We start from the raw sequence: 18158 nt of genomic DNA on the forward strand, positions 1-18158 counted from the left end.
TGTGTAAAACCATTAAAATACAAAATTTTTCACCAGACCTGGCATGTGTGCAAAATTTCATGAGTTTTTGAGCATGTTAAAGCCCTCAAAAAGGCAATTCATTTCGGTAAAAAATAATAATAATAATAATAAACGGAGCAGATACAATAGGGCCTTCCCACTCTCGGTGCTCGGGCCGTAATTAAAGCTGCAAGCAGCGTTATGAGGGCCCTCGCACCCCATCGCGTCGAGCCACGCCAAACACCTACAACCAGCACGTCCGATCTGATGTCACATTGATGGAATTCACGCATTTAACCACCAGCTAACATTTCATCTCATTCAATCATGATTATAGTCGTCCCACTAGGTGGCGCTCTAATGATTACTGACAAATGGCATAACAAACATTTCCGAGCTTGAGTCTCATCACGACTGCGACCTTTGGGAGAGATTGGACATTGTGTTTTTGAGTGACAGCCGATGACTGCTTTTTGGCGAGTGATTGAAACTCCACGTGCCGCCATGACCACCCCGTTTCCCTGAACGTAAAAAGTTTCGCAATTTAACATCACAAAGGTCTTTAGATTCCACACCCTGGAGAATGTTTCAATCTGATGAAATCCCTTGGAGGAGTTCGTCAAAGAACGGTGCCTGAAAAGAAGGGGAAATGTCGCCAAAATTACACATTAATTTTAAAATGGCTGACTTCCTGTTGGATTTGGGATATTGCTCCAAGAGACTTTTTTGTACATCTTGATATCTTCCATAAGCTTACCAGGTTTCAGACTCATACATAAAACACAGAGCAGGGGCTGTTGTTTTGAAATTTTGTAGGGGGCGCTGTGGAGCCATTTTGTGCTATTCAATGAAAATGAAAAAATAAAAAGAAAGCGCTCATCACATTGGAGGTGTGTGCCAAACTTCAAGACATTTTAAACTTTCCAAGCCCCTCAAAAGCCACTGTCACTACCCGATCCGTACCGGAAACCCGATCGGTACCCCGCATGCGCGAAAGGTGTCTACTTCCGGTCGAAGCATTTTACGATAGTTACGGGTCAGAGTATCTGTTAAGATGTTAAGAATAATAAGTGTCCCTTAAAACGTTTCCGATAATGAAACGTTTAATATAATGTAGACAAAAACAAAAAAATAAAAAGATAGTTACGGATCAGGACTCCCCGATCCTTACTGCGCATGTGCAAAGTCGGACCGTACAAATCGGGTCTACCCGATCCGTACTGCGCATGTGCAGGGGGTTTCTTCTTCTTCTGTTCGTTTAATGGCAGTTTACTCCCCAGTGTATAAGGATATCGCCACCTGCTGACCAAACGAATGAACCGTATTGTAAACTGAAGCAGCGTCATTACAAATGCATGTTTAATTTGATTTAGTGATAGTCGAGTGTTTTTATGCTTGTCTGTGTGGAGAGGATTGATTGGAATAGTGATGATGATGTCCGCCATCACTGTCAGTTGTCAGAAAACACTTAATCTCACTGATGAATCTTTACGTGACACATTACTAAGTCAGAATTATTAAGTCTGTAATTCGGCACCATTCTTCTTATTTTACGGCGCTGTTGTTCAATCGGAGACGCTCTCTGTTGAGGAGAAAAGCGTGAATTTTGTTTGTATACGGATTATCCATTGTTTAAATGTTCCGGGCAGTCGAAAATGAGGCAGAGCTGTTGAGAAATGCTAGGAGCTAACTGGGCGCTAACCGCATCATTCAAATATATTGAATGTCGCAATGCTGGCAAAGAGAGGAAGTGACGTAAGATTCGCGCATGCGGGGTACCGATCGGGTTTCCGGTACGGATCGGGTAGCGACAGCGACTTCATCTTTCATGGTGAACCGCGTTGCCACCAGGGTGCGCCGTTAAGTTTAAAGTCACAATTTTCTCACTGAAGCATCATGAGGGACTGATGGTGATATTCACCGCTTTTGAGGTGGCCTGTGAAAATCAGTACAACAAAGTGAAAGACATGACATTTCCTGTTGCCACTAGGTGGTGCTCTACGTATTCCTGTCAATGGGCACATCAATCTGTTCAGGGCGGGTCTGACATCATGCCTTTAAAGTCTGGTACTGATCAGACTGGATTTCATTGAGTTATACTAATTTGTTTCTTCATGGCGAGACATCAATGTTCGCCATGCTGCTGGGGTCACACCCTTCAACGAAAAGTCACAGTTTTCACTGTAACCCAAGACCAACTCCTTAAGGCTTTCCTGAAGAAATTTGAGGCTGCAGATGTCACCCATAACAATACTGTACCCCAAAGTGTAAAACATGACATTTCCTGTTCCCACTAGGTGGCGCTCTCCCTGGTGTCAAATATGGCAGTTGAAATATGTTCAGGGCTGGAGTCTTATCATATGTGTGCTCTTTGGTCCACATCGGACCATGTATGAGGAAATGAGAGACAATAAGATTTTCATGGCGAGTCATCGAAATTCGCCATGGCGCCACGGCCTCACCGTATCCCTAAAACTCAAAACCTCCGCAATTTAACATGGCCCAGGTGTGTAGTTGAGACTGACCAAAGATGAAGCTTATGCAATCAAATCCCAAGGAGGAGTTCGAAAAAGTTCGAGGCATGGAAATGGCAAAATTAGAGCCAAAATGTCACCTTCACTTCCAAATGGCGGACTTCCTGTTGGGTTTAGGACATGGCCATAACAGACTTTTTTGTGCGTCTCCTAACGGTAGATAAGTGTTCCGAGTTTCATACATGTAGGTCATACCCACACCGGGGGCTCGCGTTTTTCATTTTTCTAGGTGGCGCTACTGAGCCAATTTTCCCTTGATATTTCTGAGGACATTAAAATACGTAAATTTTCACCAGACCTGATGAGTGTGCAAAATTTCATGAGTTTTTGAGCATGTTTAGGCCCTCAAAAGGCCGATTCATTTGCCGTAATAATAATAATAATAATGATAATAATTAAAGCTGCAAGCAGCGATATGAGGGCCCTCGCACCCCAGCACGTCGAGCCACGGCCAACACCTAAAACCAGCACGTCCGATCTGATGTCACATTGATGGAATTCATGCATTTAACCACCAGCTAACATTTCATCTCATTCAATCATGATTATAGTCATCCCACTAGGTGGCGCTCTAACCATTACTGACAAATGGTATAACAAACATTTCCGAGCTCGAGTCTCATCACGCTTGCGACCTTTGGGAGAGATTGGACATTGTATTTTTGAGTGACAGCAGATTACTGCTTTTTGGCGAGTGATTGAAACTCCACGTGCCGACATGACCACCCCGTTTCCCTGAACGTAAAAAGCTTCGCAATTTAACATCACAACGGTCTTTGGATTCCACGCACTGGAGATCGCGTAAATCTGATGAAATGCCTTGGAGGAGTTCGTCAAAGAAAGTTACCTCAAAAGAAGGGGAAATGTCGCCAAAATTGCACATTAATTTCAATAAGGCTGAATTCCTGTTGGATTTGGGATATTGCTCCAAGAGACTTTTTTGTACATCTTGATATCTTCCATAAGCTTACCAGGTTTCAGACTCATACATAAAACACAGAGCAGGGGCTGTTGTTTTGAAATATTGTAGGGGGCGCTGTGGAGCCATTTTGCGCTATTCAAAGAAAATGATGACATAACAAGATAGCACTCATCACATTGGAGGTGTGCGCCAAATTTCAAGACTTTTTAAACTTTCCAAGCCCCTCAAAAGCCACTTCATCTTTCATGGTGAACTGCGTTGCCACCAGGGTGCGCCGTTCAGTTTAAAGTCACAATTTTCTCACTGAAGCATCATGAGGGACTGATGGTGACATTCACCACTTTTGAGGTGGCCACGATGAACCTGTGAAAATCAGTACAACAAAATGAAAGCCATGGCATTTCCTGGTGCCACTAGGTGGCGCTCGACCTATTCCTGACAATGGGCACATCATTCTGTTCAGGGCGGGTCTGACATCATCCCTGTAAAGTCTGGTACTGATCAGACTAGATTTCATTCAGTTATACTAATTTGTTTCTTAATGGCGAGACATCAATAATCGCCATGCTGCTGGGGTCACACCCTTTCGCGAAAACTCACAGTTTTCACTGTAACCCAAGACCAACTCCTTAAGGCTTTCCTGGAGAAATTTGAGGCTGCAGATGTCAACCATAACAATACTGTACACCAAAGTGTAAAACATGACATTTCCTGTTCCCACTAGGTGGCGCTGTCCCTGGTGTCAAATATGGCAGTTGAAATATGTTCAGGGGTGGAGCCTTATCGTATGTGTTCTCTTTGGTCCAGGTCAGAACATGTATGACAGAATGAGAGGCAATAATATTTTCATGGCGAGTCATCGAAATTCGCCATGGCGCCACGGCCTCACCGTATCCCTAAAACTCAAAACCTCCGCAATTTAACATGGCCCAGGTGTGTAGTTGACACTGACCAAATATGAAGCTTATGCAATCAAATCCCAAGGAGGAGTTCGCAAAAGTTCGAGGCATGGAAATGGCAAAATTAGAGCCAAAATGTCACGTTCACTTCCAAATGGCGGACTTCCTGTTGGGTTTAGGACATGGCCATAATAGACTTTTTTGTGCGTCTCCGAGCATTAGATGTGTTCCGAGTTTTATACATGTAGGTCATACCCATCTCGGGGGCTCGCGTTTCTCATTTTTCTAGGTGGCGCTACTGAGCCAAATTTCCGTGGACATGTCTAAGGACATTAAAATACGTAAATTTTCACAATTTCATGAGTTTTTGAGCATGTTTAGGCCCTCAAAAGGCCGATTCATTTGCCGTAATAATAATAATAATAATAATAATAATAATAATGATAATAATAATAATAAACGGAGCAGATACAATAGGGCCTTCGCACTCTCAGTGCTCGGGCCCTAATAATAATAATAAACAGAGCAGATACAATAGGGCCTTCGCACTTTTGTGCTCGGGCCCTAATAATAATAATAATAAGAAACGGAGCAGATACAATAGGGCCTTCGCACTCTCGGTGCTCGGGCCCTAATAAACGGAGCAGATACAATAGGGCCTTCGCACTCTCAGTGCTCGGGCCCTAATTAAAGCTGTAAGCAGCGATATGAGGGCCCTCGCACCCCAGCACGTCCAGCCAAGCCAATCACCTAAAACCAGTGCGTCCGATATGATGTCACATTGATGGAATTCATGCATTTAACCACCAGCTAACATTTCATCTAATTCAACAATTATTATAGTCGTCCCACTAGGTGGCGCTCTAACCATTACTGACAAATGGCATAACAAACATTTCCGAGGTCGAGTCTAATCGCGCCTGCGACCTTTGGGAGAGATTGGACATTGTGTTTTTGAGTGATAGCAGATTACTGCTTTTTGGTGAGTGATTGACTCTCCACGTGCCGCCATGACCACCCCGTTTCCCTGAACGTAAAAAGCTTCGCAATTTAACATCACAAAGGTCTTTAGATTCCACACACTGGAGATTGGGTCAATATGATGAAATCCCTTGGAGGAGTTCGTCAAAGAACGGTGCCTGAAAAGAGGGGAAATGTCGCCAAAATTACACATTAATTTCAATATGGCTGACTTCCTGTTGGATTTGGGATATTGCTCCATGAGACTTTTTTGTACTTCTTGATATCTTCCATAAGCTTACCATGGTTTCAGACTCATACATAAAACACAGAGCAGGGGCTGTTGTTTTGAAATATTGTAGGGGGCGCTGTGGAGCCATTTTGCGCTATTCAAAGAAAATGATGACATAACAAGATAGCACTCATCACATTGGAGGTGTGCGCCAAATTTCAAGACTTTTAAACTTTCCAAGCCCTCAAAAGCCACTTCATCTTTCATGGTGAACCGCGTTGCCACCAGGGTGCGCCGTTCAGTTTAAAGTCACAATTTTCTCACTGAAGCATCATGAGGGACTGATGGTGATATTCACCGCATTTGAGGTGGCCACGATGAACCTGTGAAAATCAGTAGAAGAAAATGAAAGCCATGGCATTTCCTGGTGCCACTAGGTGGCGCTCTACCTATTCCTGACAATGGGCACATCATTCTGTTCAGGGAGGGTCTGACATCATTCCTGTAAAGTCTGGTACTGATCAGACTAGATTTCATTGAGTTATACTAATTTGTTTCTTAATGGCGAGACATCAATAATCGCCATGCTGCTGGGGTCACACCCTTTTGCGAAAACTCACAGTTTTCACTGTAACCCAAGACCAACTCCTTAAGGCTTTCCTGGAGAAATTTGAGGCTGCAGATGTCAACCATAACAATACTGTACACCAAAGTGTAAAACATGACATTTCCTGTTCCCACTAGGTGGCGCTGTCCCTGGTGTCAAATATGGCAGTTGAAATATGTTCAGGGGTGGAGCCTTATCGTATGTGTTCTCTTTGGTCCAGGTCGGAACATGTATGACAGAATGAGAGGCAATATTATTTTCATGGCGAGTCATCGAAATTCGCCATGGCGCCACGGCCTCACCGTATCGCGAAAACTCAAAAGCTCCGCAATTTAACATGGCCCAGGTGTGTAGTTGACACTGACCATGTATTTTTTTGTATATGTTTATTTTTCCGTATGTTGTGTTCTTGGTGGTTTTCTCTCCTTTTTTCCTCTTTCTTCCTGTGTGTGTGGTCATACGCGCTCCGGGATATTTTGGGTCGCTGAGAGGACTGCGACCCAGAAGTGTTCTCACACTGGAGGCTGCCGCACCTGTCGCTCGTTAGCCTTCACCAGCTGCAGCTGATGGCCTCATCAAGAGAGTCCTATTTAAGAAGGTGGCGGAGCTCCAGTCAGTGTGGGATTACACTATATCAAACCTGTAAAGTTCCTCTTTCCTCAACTCCGTGGTCTGCCATCGCTGACTGTGACAGAATAATTCTGCCATAATGGGCCCAGGGGACTCAAATGTCACCTCAGAGAAGAAGTTGCTCACCCAGCTCTGGAGTTACTGCCGGAGCGTAATCCAGGCTGCAAATCAGCATCAGAGTCACATACAGGTAGTGTTTTTTGATACTTTCCTGTCATCCAATACCTTTTCTGTGAGCTTTTTGGACATTAAAAAACTAATTCAAATTGTAACCGTGCTGAGGGCAAGCTCCAGCTTTGAGCCGTTTGGTTTGGGCAGTTCGGGCAAGGAGGATGTGGCTGCCTCCCTGGGAGCCCTTGCTGCCTGGTTTTTTTCTTCATAGGCGTGACAGTTTCCCTACCGTCGCTCGCTGCTCACTTGTTGGACCCTCCACTGCAGGGAAGAAGGCTCCCTCGCCATTGGCGCCCTACCCCATCTCCTCTCCCTCCTTGAACGTCAGTTGAGTCAGCAGACAAAGGACCGGCAGTGCTAGTCACCACAGTGAGTAGACCGGACTCTGTTGTTTTAATAAATCCTGTCACAAAGGATAAAAATACAGATAATCAGGAGGGGACAGTTTCCATACATGCGGCCCCACCTTCTCGGAGGAGACGGTGCCCACGCCATCATCAAACCAAATCTCACCTCACTCCTGTGGCTTCAGAAGAATCAGCTGATTCTGGACCAGCAGTGCAAGGCGCCGCAGTGAGTAACTCCGACTCCACCATAGTTGTCACTCAATTTGCTATGAACAAGAAAATGAAGGCTGTTTCTTCCCCACTCACTAGTAATGCTAAGCCTGCTGAAAGTGGAGAGAGAGAGGTTTTGGCTGACCTGTCCACTGTGGGTTTCTCTGGGTCAGTGGGCCTGGAGACAGTTAGTTCAGTGACTGTCAGCTCACTGTCAGTTGGCCCTGTAGTTACTAATTGTGAAGCTGTTGTGAGTAACTGAGACATTTTGTCATTACCTGTTGAAACAGTGACTATTCATTCAGGGGAGGAGTGTTGTTCAGGGAGTAATGCAAACTATTTTTCTTGTGCTCATTCTGAGCCTGGAGTATTTAAACTAGAGCCCATTAACACCAAGGCTATGGATTTTCAGACTGTTTGTGTGGCTGTTAACCAGACTGCTTAAAAGTTAGTAACTCATCCCGGGGTCGATTCTGAGGCTGAACATGGTTCTGGAACTGCCCCTGGACCTCTGGAGAGATTGCAACCAGAACCCACACTGCCGCCTTCGTCCTTGGCAGGGAGACCAAGTAAGGTGATTCAGCGGACTGTGGACAGTGTAGCTGTTTTAGTGGACTTTGAAATTGCACATGCTGAATTAGAGCACTCTGATTTAGGGAACTCTGAGTTGTGGCCAGAACACTCAGAGCCGCCAGCTCAGCATGAAACTCAGCAATTAGCTCAGTTAGCTGCCCAGGCTGTAGCTCAGTTAGCTGCCCAGGCTGTAGCTCAGTTAGCTGCCCAGGCTGTAGCTCAGTTAGCTGCCCAGGCTGTAGCTCAGTCAGCTGCCTGGCCCGTAGCTCAGTCAGCCACTCAACCACCTGCTCAACTTCACCCACAAATGTCACTACAGTCAGAAGCTCAGTTTCCTGTGTTGCCACGAGCTCAGTCTCTAGTGCAGTCTTCTGTTCCGTCGTCAGTTCAGCTGTTAGCACAGCCTACTGTAGCCCAGCCATTAGCTCAGTCAGCCGCCCAGCCTGTAGCTAGGCAGTCTGCAGTAACCACACCACCATCACTTCACCTGCCTATTGCTGCTGTATTACTGCCAATCTACTGCCAGTGGCTGCTACACTACCATCATCTCCACCGCCTGCAGCTGCCGTATCACCATCATCACCATCGGCTCGACCGTCTGTAGCTGCAGCGCTACCAGAGGGGCCCGCTCTGCCCGAGCAGGAGGTCAGCGCGCCGGAGGGGCCCGCTCAATCGGAGCTAGATGGCAGCGCCCTGAAACGGCCTGCACGTCCACGTCCAACACGGCTTGCACATCATGAACCACCTACTGTGCTTTGCCATTGCCTATCGGAGTTGTTACATGGTCAACCGCCGGAATTGCAACGTCACCACCGCCAGGTCCACGGCCGCCCACCTGAACAGTTTCACTGCTACTGGATTCGTGGTCAGCCATCAGAGCTACTTCGAGGCTGTCATCAGACCCCTGGCCGCCCACCAGAACTGCTCCACCAGGCCCGTGGCAGGCCGCCTGAACTGTTCTGCCACTGTTGCTGTCCATCGGGTTGACCACCAGAATTGTTTTGTCGCCACCGCCTGGACTGCAGTTGGCTGTTATGTGGCCGTCGTGGGGATTGCAATTGGGCCTACGGACTGGTTGAAGTTTTGGACTGATTGAGGTTGTTTTTGTTTAGTTTGGGGAGTGGTTATTATACATGCCTTTTCCTTGCAGTGGAAATGTTGACCATTTCTATATTAGATTGTTTCCTGGCATTTTTATTATAACACATCTAAAATTACAAACTTTAAACATGCAGCATTTTGTCTTTGAGTGTTGAAATCATTTGTTGAATTTAATTAGATTTACTTTGGCAAGAATATTACTTTTCAATCTTCTATTAAAGAAATAGTTGCCTCTTTGTTTTCATAAATGGTTATTACTGTTAGTGACACTGTCTCAACCTAAGAGGGCATGTTTTTCTGCAACTCCAAAAAACTGAAGGCAGCAACTGAATGCTGGTGCTGTGAAGGCCTGGAAGAGCCAGCATAGGGTGATATCCCTGTGTTCTGGACTTCACATTGACAATGACTCTAAACTGTTTTTCTAGTTATAAAAACAGTCCTTATACTTAGAATCATGCTAGTTTTTCCAGTTACCTTTGAATCTCTGAAAATGGGGGACTATGTCTGTCATTTCTAACCTGTTAAGTGAATACTTATGTTAAACTTCTAGAATCAAAGCTAAGAGGCAAATTACAAACAATGTCTAAAAACTTGCAGACCTACATAAGTGTACACACATGGAATCCTACTTTAATGTCTTAAGGCTTCACTGAGAGACCCTGAGTCTGTGTGCCAGTGTGTTTAGTCACCACCTCCTATACTTGTCCCTGTGACACCATAATTCACACATTGTGTTATGGCCTGCAGGTTTTGTTTGGATTTCATAATTAAATTACATTTAATAAGTGTATTCAGTCTGTTTTCTCCTGTACAAGAATTCCAATTTATCTCTGTTGTTGTTAGGCTACATTTTGATTTGTCTTAGTTTCATGAGTATTTCACAAGATTATATTTGAGGCCTAGTTTAGATGTTATGGAGTTTTTATTCTTTGTGTTTTTCTTGTACTTTGGAGTTTAGTGTTTTTGTTTATTTGCTGCTCTTAATGGTTTCTTTGTCCTCAGTTTTGATCATTCAGTCCTTCACATTTTGAATCTTTAGTTCTAGTCTGTGTTTATGACATTCACTTAGTCCCCACAATGTTTCCCTTTATCTCATCCTTCAGTGGCAGTCCCCTCTGTCAAGTTCAGTTTTAGTTCTGTTTTATTTTGGTGGACAATTATCTATATTGTCCAGTAATTTTACTTCTGGGCCCCATAACTTGTCTAGATTTGGTTCAATTGTCTCTTGTTACCCTTTCTGGGGCTTGTACTTAGAAGAATTTAATCTTATCCAGGTAACTTAAGAATTAAAATGACTTGCTACTATGAAGATGGATCACTTTTTACTGAGGTATATCAGTATGGTAACTTACTGCTCCAGAACATGTCAAACACCAGTCAGTTTTCTGGATAATAGTGTCACCATTACTGGAAGATTCCTTGGACCTCTCTGCACAGATATGAGGACAGTCTAATGTTTTTCAGCAGTATCTAAGGCCTTTAGATTATTAGAGGGAACTTTACTCCTTTTTTCTCTGTGGGATGCAAACAATTTTATTGGTCTATAAACAAGGATATATTATCCTAAACCAGCACACCTACTTGTAATCGCTGACATTATATCAAATCTGCCCATAGACAGAGCCAGCGTTTGATTCTGTTTTTCTATTTATTCTTTACTCTCAGGGCATTAAACACCACTGAAGCAGCTGCTCAAAGAATAAAAAATTGTCTTATAAGTGTCCTAACTCTGTCATCATGAGACAGGAGAATAAGTATTTCTTTTAATTAATTTTAAGAAACTGTGTCAACTTCTGCTTTTTTTTTTTTTTAAATGGCTTTTGTTCCTGGATTCAATTTTGTCTTACTGATCAAAGCACCTAAAGCATATTCATATAACACTTTTGATACTAAACTACTGTACAGGGCTTTGAGGAAGTGCACTCACACATTCACACTCTGCTAAATTGTTCTGCTGCCCCATTTAAGTTTTATCATCCTTTGTAAAATCAGTTACTCTTACACTTTCGCCATAATTGTGATTGGTCACCTGCTGCCAACACCCCTCCTGTAATTTTAAATGCACAGGGAAATGTCATAATCTGAGTGAGGGTTCAGAACTGGCCTGGTCCTGCAGTGTCCACCTATTCAGGGTGGAGACCCCCGTCCACATCTGCCTCGTCCACCTGTTCATTACCGGCAATCATCAGGAGATGTATAGAAGATCAGCGTCTCCACCAGTTCTCCGCCAGTCGGTCAGCTACCTGATGGTTGTTACCAGGCCATGCAGAAATTCTCTGTTTTATATTTCTGAGTAAAACTAACTTTGATCTCTTGTCCCTGCAAGCAGTCACGCCACGAGTCCATTTCATGCCGAGCTAATCGCCTCTTCCACTGGCTACTGATCTCACGCTCAGGATTTATTCACTTGTTTAGCGTCACGCTCCTCTGGATTGTACATTTTATATACATGATAAACTGGTGAAAAGCTATTTTTGCCTCCGCATTGTGTTTCGCATTTGGGTCCACGCTCTCTCCGGCCACCTGGCCTTAACAGGAAACTTAGTGAGTCAATAACCAACTTTATGCGACCACTTTCCTTAATTGCACGTGCTAAGTTAGTACAGATAATGGAAATATAAACTCTGTATACTGAACTCTCTTCAGAGAGAGTGGGCCCGGCTTATAACTAAATAATTATGTTCTCCTTGCACTTTTTGTCAGACTTATCTTTGAGTTTCTGGTTTTTGAAATATTAGGACCTCTGGATTATTCACTGTTTTATTGCCTTTAAAATAAAGCTGTTTTTAGTATGCATTTGGCTCTTCTCTTAAGCCATATTGTAATACCTTGTGCGTTGACTTAGAGTGGAAAAGTTCAGCACATTTACCATTTACACATCACCCAAATTCTTCTCAAACATCCATCACTCTTGCTCTCATCTGGATTGTTTCCTAGTCAGCAGCTCACTGTTTATTGACATTTCACTGAAGCCACAATATTGTTTCTAGATGCAGAAAAGGAATTTGATAGAGTAAACTGGATATTTTTATTTGCAACTTTACACAAATTTGGTTTTGGAAACTTTCATAAACTGGTTAAAAATATAATATAATTCCCCAAAAGCATGTGTCAGGACAAAGGACCAAACATCCTCCACTTCTGTATCTAGAGGGGCACCAGGCAGGGATGCCCACTCTCCCCTTCGCTGTTTGCACTGCAATTAGACAGGATGATTACAGGCATAAAATGCAAAAATGTAGAACATAAAATCAGTCTTTATGTGGATGACGTGTTACTTTTCTCCAACACTCACAAACCATTGAATGTAATTACCTCTGAGTTAATTACAATAATAAACTCTTTCTCAAGACTTTCAGATGATTCAATAAACTGAATGAATGCATGCTGAGATGAATGCAGTCCACATGGCCCTCTGCCCTATGCATTGCCAAGAGGACTATCTTCATGAACTGAAGAAATTAAAATAATCTTAATTCTAACCATTATAAAGACTGTTTGATAGACCATATAAGTCTTGTTACAGCCTCTGCTGCCACATTACATCAATATCTCTGGGCTCCATTACCTAGTGGGGGTGGGGTGTCGTGGTTTTGTGTCTGAAAACCACGACACCCCACAACAGCTGAACAACAACACCCTGATAACAGACTGTGCATAGACTGTTTCTTCCTATCCTACGCAAGGCCACCTGGGTTGGCTGGAAGACTGTTTACTTATCCTGGCAGGGGGAAGGACACTGTCTCAGCTGAACTCTGGACACACATACACACACACACACACACACACACACACATATATACACATGCAGATATACACTCATCCCCCCTCCCCTTCCAAACGCCTTCGACGCTTATTCCCTCCCGATGCAGACGGTGGATCAAATGGGACGAGCGCATGTGCTGCAGACCCGGATGCACTGTCTACACTGGCTGTCTCTCACCTTTTACCCATCCCTGTTGCTTGTCATGTGTTTCTATGGTGTATTAAGAGTTTTTCATGTGCTATGCGCAGAGGTGTTTTTTTTTTCTGTTCTCAAACTGATCTCCTTGTTGGAGCTCAGTCTGGGGGAGTTCTTTTTCTCCTTGTCGTTCCTGATGTTGTGTATTTTCCATTGTTCAGTTCCGGGTCACTGCTCGTGCGGCTGACCGGCCAGCTACCTAACTTGACCCGTCTCCCCAATGTGATGTTTATGTATCTATCGGGTTCTGGCCAAGCAGTATGATCCGCTTGGCCTCCTCATTCCTTACACCACTCGGGCCAAAATCCTGGTGCAGCATCTCTGGAGAAAAAGGAGAGACTGGGATGATCCGAATCTGTCAGTCGACTTGCTGCAGCTGTGGTATGCATGGGAAAGTGAATTGATTCAGCTCCCTGATGTCTCCCTGTCAAATTGTTACATGCAGCCAGAGACAGACCTATCCCTTTGCAAGCAAAGCATCCACATCTTCTCCGATGCATCTGAGAAGGCATACGGAGCTGTGGCCTACCTTCGGACAGAAGATCATATAGGGGGAATCCAGGTAGCCTTCCTAGCCATCCGATCTCGAGTTGCTCCCGTCCGTCAACAGTCCATTCCTAGGTTGGACCTCCTAGGTTGGAGATTGTGGATTCATAGACACTATGAATCCACAATCTCAACAGGGTTGTCCGATAAGAAGAATGATTAAGATGATAAGGTGCTGAGACAGCACCTTATCATCTTAATCATTCATAGTCAGGAGGTCAAGTCTGTCTCTCTTAAAGTGACATCCTCGATTACACTTTCCCGTTCCCCGGTCGTCGGTGTATCTATCTATCGATCGATAGATAGATAGATATCCACTTGATAGTTGACTGAATAACTATCCACTATCCAATAACTGTCCGTCTCTCTCTCTCTCTCTCTCTCTCTCTCCCTATGTGTAAATATATATATGTATATTATATATATATATACACACATGTATATATATATATATATTTATGGAGAGAGACAGAGAGAGAGAGAGAGATACTCTGACAAAGTTATTGATAGTCAAGTGGATATCTATCTATCTATCTATCTAGGAGCTTGTATGAATGTGGCATGTTGTATAAAGTGCTTTGAGTGCTCAGGCAGAGCAGAAAAGTGCCCTATAAGTCCATTTACTATTCATCATTTGTTTAACTCTTTGATGCATGAATTATGATAACTTCAATCGGGATTTTTATTCATCTTTAGGCATGAAAAGATAAATGGTTGGATGAATCCGTATCACAACCTTAACCAAGTATTCTGCAGCTGACGCCCTAATCTGACTGTCTCACTGTGACATCTCTTTAGTTCACTGTCTTCAAGTGTATATTTTGGCTCTGTATTCTTGGTGTAAAGAGTTGCTTCCTGTGATATTTTTGTGTTTTGTTGTCACCTATAGTGTTAAGTGTTCTTGGTGCTATTTTCACACAACAGCACCCAGAGATTACTTATCACCTAAACGCTGTGGGCAGCCTTTGTGTTTCCTTTTCTTTTGCATCAGTATTTTTGTATGCACAGTTCTTCTTTCCAGTTTCATTGTGACTTGCACTATTCAGTAATACTACTGCCATTGTTTTTTTTTTCTTAAAACAATGTAAATACATCACTGAATTACTGTTTAGAAGTAAGTGCACATTAAATGCAATATGAGTTGATTGAAGGTCTAAAAATGTAAAGGCTTTTACCACTATGAGGTTCCACATGCGAGCAGCTTCAGCCACCAGTGTGGACACCGAGCTGCAGCCTGGCATCAACACGATTTTGATAGGCTCTGTGTACAGAAGGTCATACAGCAGCTTGGTGGCCTCACCAGGATCACACTATAGGGACACAAACACACAAGACATTTTTTTTAGCATACATGGTTCCAAACAACCTTACATATGATAACACTAAATAAATAACTGTTCATAGGTACGGTTAAGTCCATAAGTATTTGGTCAAAGACATTTTTTTGTGATGTTGCCTCTGTTCACCACCACTGAACTTTAAATTAAACATCAAGATGCACTTACATTTTTTTAGTTAATGGTTTAACAATAGTATTTAGGTAACTATTCAGGAATTAAGATCAATTTTGTGAGGCTCAAAAATAATTGCATAAACAAACAGAATTTTAAATGTAAGGATTTATTATCTGGATGCGTCGTGACTGCGTGTGGCAGGCAAGAATAGTGGACCCAAAGTGCAGACTAACAGAGGCAAAAATGTGAACTCAATGCAGCTTTATTGCTGGATGCCAAAAAATAACTTAACTGAAAATACAAATAAACTAGGTAGGCAGGCCGATAGACGGAACACATAGCACGAGACAATAAAGATCATTACACAGACCAAGGAAAACATATGGCTTAAATACATAGAGGGAGCAATCAGGTAATGGGAGACAAGAGGGTGACACAGCTGGGACAAATCAGTCCTAACAACACAAGGAAAACAAAAGTAGAAACACTGACATGAGACAAAGACCTTCAAAGTAAAACAGGAAACATAACACAGAGACGACAAGGGGATACAGCTGACAGGGGAGACAGAGAAACCATGAAACACAGACAGAAACCAGGAGACTAAGAACTCTAACATAGAAACCAAAAGACTAGAAATTATAAATAATGACAAAATCAAAGTCCTCTCCGTGAATCGCTACCTTATCGTGGTGGAGGGGTTTGTGTGTCCCAGGGATCCCAGGGGCTATGTTGTCTGGGGGCTTTTGCCCCCTGGTAGGGTCTCCCATGGCAAATTGGTCCTGGGTGAGGGACCAGACAAAGAGCGATTCAGAAGACCCTTATGAAGAGAATATCGAGGGAACAGTTTACCCTGCCCGGGATAGGGTTACCGGGGCCCCGCCCCTGAGCCAGGCCCGGGAGGGTGCCCGAGGGCGAAGCGCCTGGTGGCGGGCCTTAGTCCATGGGGCCCGGCCGGGCACAGCCCGAAGAGGAGACATGGGCCCATCCTCCCGCAGGCCCACCACCCGCAGGAGGCGCCATAGGGGTCGGGTGCATTGTGTGCTGGGCGGTGGCCAGGAGCGGAGGCCCTGGCGGACTGATCCCGGCTGCCAAGATTGGCAATAGGGACATGGAATGTCACCTCTCTGGTGGGGAAGGAGCCTGAGTTAGTGCGTGAGGTTGAGAGGTACCGGCTAGATATAGTCGGGCTCACCTCACGCATGGCTTGGGCTCTGGAACCAGTCTCCTGAGAGGGGCTGGACTCTGTCTCAGTCTGGAGTTGCCCCTGGTGAGGCGGCGGGCTGGGGTGGGTATTCTAATATCCCTCGGCTTGCTGCCGATGCTTGGGTTTTTTCGGTGGATGAGAGGGTTTGTTCCCTGTGCCTTAGGGTCGGGGAACGGGTCCTGACTGTCACCCTGCGCTTATGCGCTGAGTGGCAGTTCAGAGTACCCAGCCTTCTTAGAGTCCCTGGGGGTACTGGAAGGTGCCCCATCTGGAGACTCTGTTGTCCTGCTGGGAGACTTCAATGCTCACGTGGGTAACAACAGCGAGACCTGGAGGCGTGATTGGGAGGAACGGCCTCCCTGATCTGAATCCGGCGGTGTTTTGTTATTGGACTTCTGTGCAAATCACAGTTTGGCCATAACGAACACCTTGTTCGAACATAAGAGTGTCCATAAGTGCACGTGGCACCAGGGCGCTCTAGGCCGCAGGTCGATGATCGATTTTGTAATCGTATCACCAGACCTGCGACCATATGTTCTGGACACTCGGGTAAAGAGAGGGGCTGAGCTGTCAACTGATCACCACCTGGTGGTGAGTTGGATCAGGTGGCGGGAGGACGCTGGACAGACCCGGTGCACCTAAACGTGTAGTGAGGGTGTGCTGGGAACGTCTAGCAGAGGCCCCAGTCCGTGAGATCTTCAACACACACCTCCGGCAGAGCTTCAACAGCATTCCGAGGGAGACTGGGGACATTGAGTCCGAATGGACCATGTTCAGCGTCTCCATCGCCCGGCTGCTGCAGTGAGCTGCGGCCGCAAGGTGGTTGGTGCCTGCCGTGGTGGTAACCCCGAACCAAATGGTGGACACCAGAGGTGAAGGGAGCCACCAGGCTGAAGAAGGAGTCCTATCGGGCTTGGTTAGCCTGTGGGACTCCGGAGGCAGCCGACAGGTATCGACAGGCCAAGCGGAATGCGGCTCGGGCAGTGGCTGAAGCAAAAACTCGGGTGTGGGAGGAGTTCGAGAGGCCATGGAAAAAGACTTTCGGACTGCCTCGAAGAGATTCTGGCAAACCCGTCAGGCGTCTCAGGAGGGGAAAGCGGTGCTCTACCTGCACTGTGTATAGTGCTGGCGGAGCGCTGCTGACGTCGACTGAGAGAAAATTGTCAGGCAGTGGAAGGAATACTTGAGGACCTCCTTAATCCCACTGACACGTCTTCCGAGGAGGAAGCAGAGTCTGGGGATGAGGGAATGACCCGCCAATTTCGGGGCGAGGTCACTGAGGCAGTTAAACAACTCCTTGGTGGCAGAGCCCCTGGTGTTGATGAGGTCCGCCCGAGTTCCTGAAGGCTCTGGATGTTGTAGGGCTGTCCTGGTTGACACACCTCTACAATGTTGCGTGGAGATCAGGGCAGTACCCTGGACTGGCAGACCGGGTGGTGGTCCCCATCTTTAAGAAGGGAGACCGGAGGGTGTGTTCCAACTACAGGGGATCACACTCCTCAGCCTCCCTGGGAAAGTCTATGCCAGGGTGCTGGAAAGGAGAGTTTGTCCGCTAGTCGAACCTCGGATACAGGAGGAACAATGCGGTTTTTGTCCTGGTCGCGGAACACTGGACCAGCTCTTTATCCTCTCAAGGATACTTGAGGGTGCATGGGAGTTTGCCCAACCAGTCTACATGTGTTTTGTGGACCTGGAGAAGGCATTCGACCGTGTCCCTCGAGGTGTCCTGTGGGAGGTGTTGCGGGAGTATGGGGTGTCTGGCCCATTGCTACGGGCCATTCGATCCCTATACAACCGTTGCAAG

At 45.2% G+C, this 18158-nt stretch overlaps 1 protein-coding gene and 1 long non-coding RNA gene across 2 annotated transcripts in view; one reads left to right on the top strand and one right to left on the bottom strand.

The window, feature by feature from the left end:
* The window catches only part of gabbr1b (gamma-aminobutyric acid (GABA) B receptor, 1b), a 123721-nt gene that overhangs the window by 94502 nt on the left and 11061 nt on the right, over positions 1-18158 (bottom strand). Inside the window, exon 2 of the mRNA XM_039605151.1 lies at positions 14869-15003. Within this exon, the coding sequence (XP_039461085.1) occupies positions 14869-15003 (135 nt within the window). The remainder of the gene's footprint in view (positions 1-14868; positions 15004-18158) is intronic.
* On the top strand, positions 6779-10375 carry LOC120435468. Its single transcript, XR_005609753.1, has 3 exons — positions 6779-6974; positions 7103-7528; positions 8648-10375. It is a non-coding gene; the product is annotated as an uncharacterized LOC120435468 (long non-coding RNA).

Source organism: Oreochromis aureus, linkage group 22, assembly GCF_013358895.1.
Source record: "Oreochromis aureus strain Israel breed Guangdong linkage group 22, ZZ_aureus, whole genome shotgun sequence".
NCBI classification, from domain to species: domain Eukaryota; kingdom Metazoa; phylum Chordata; class Actinopteri; order Cichliformes; family Cichlidae; genus Oreochromis; species Oreochromis aureus.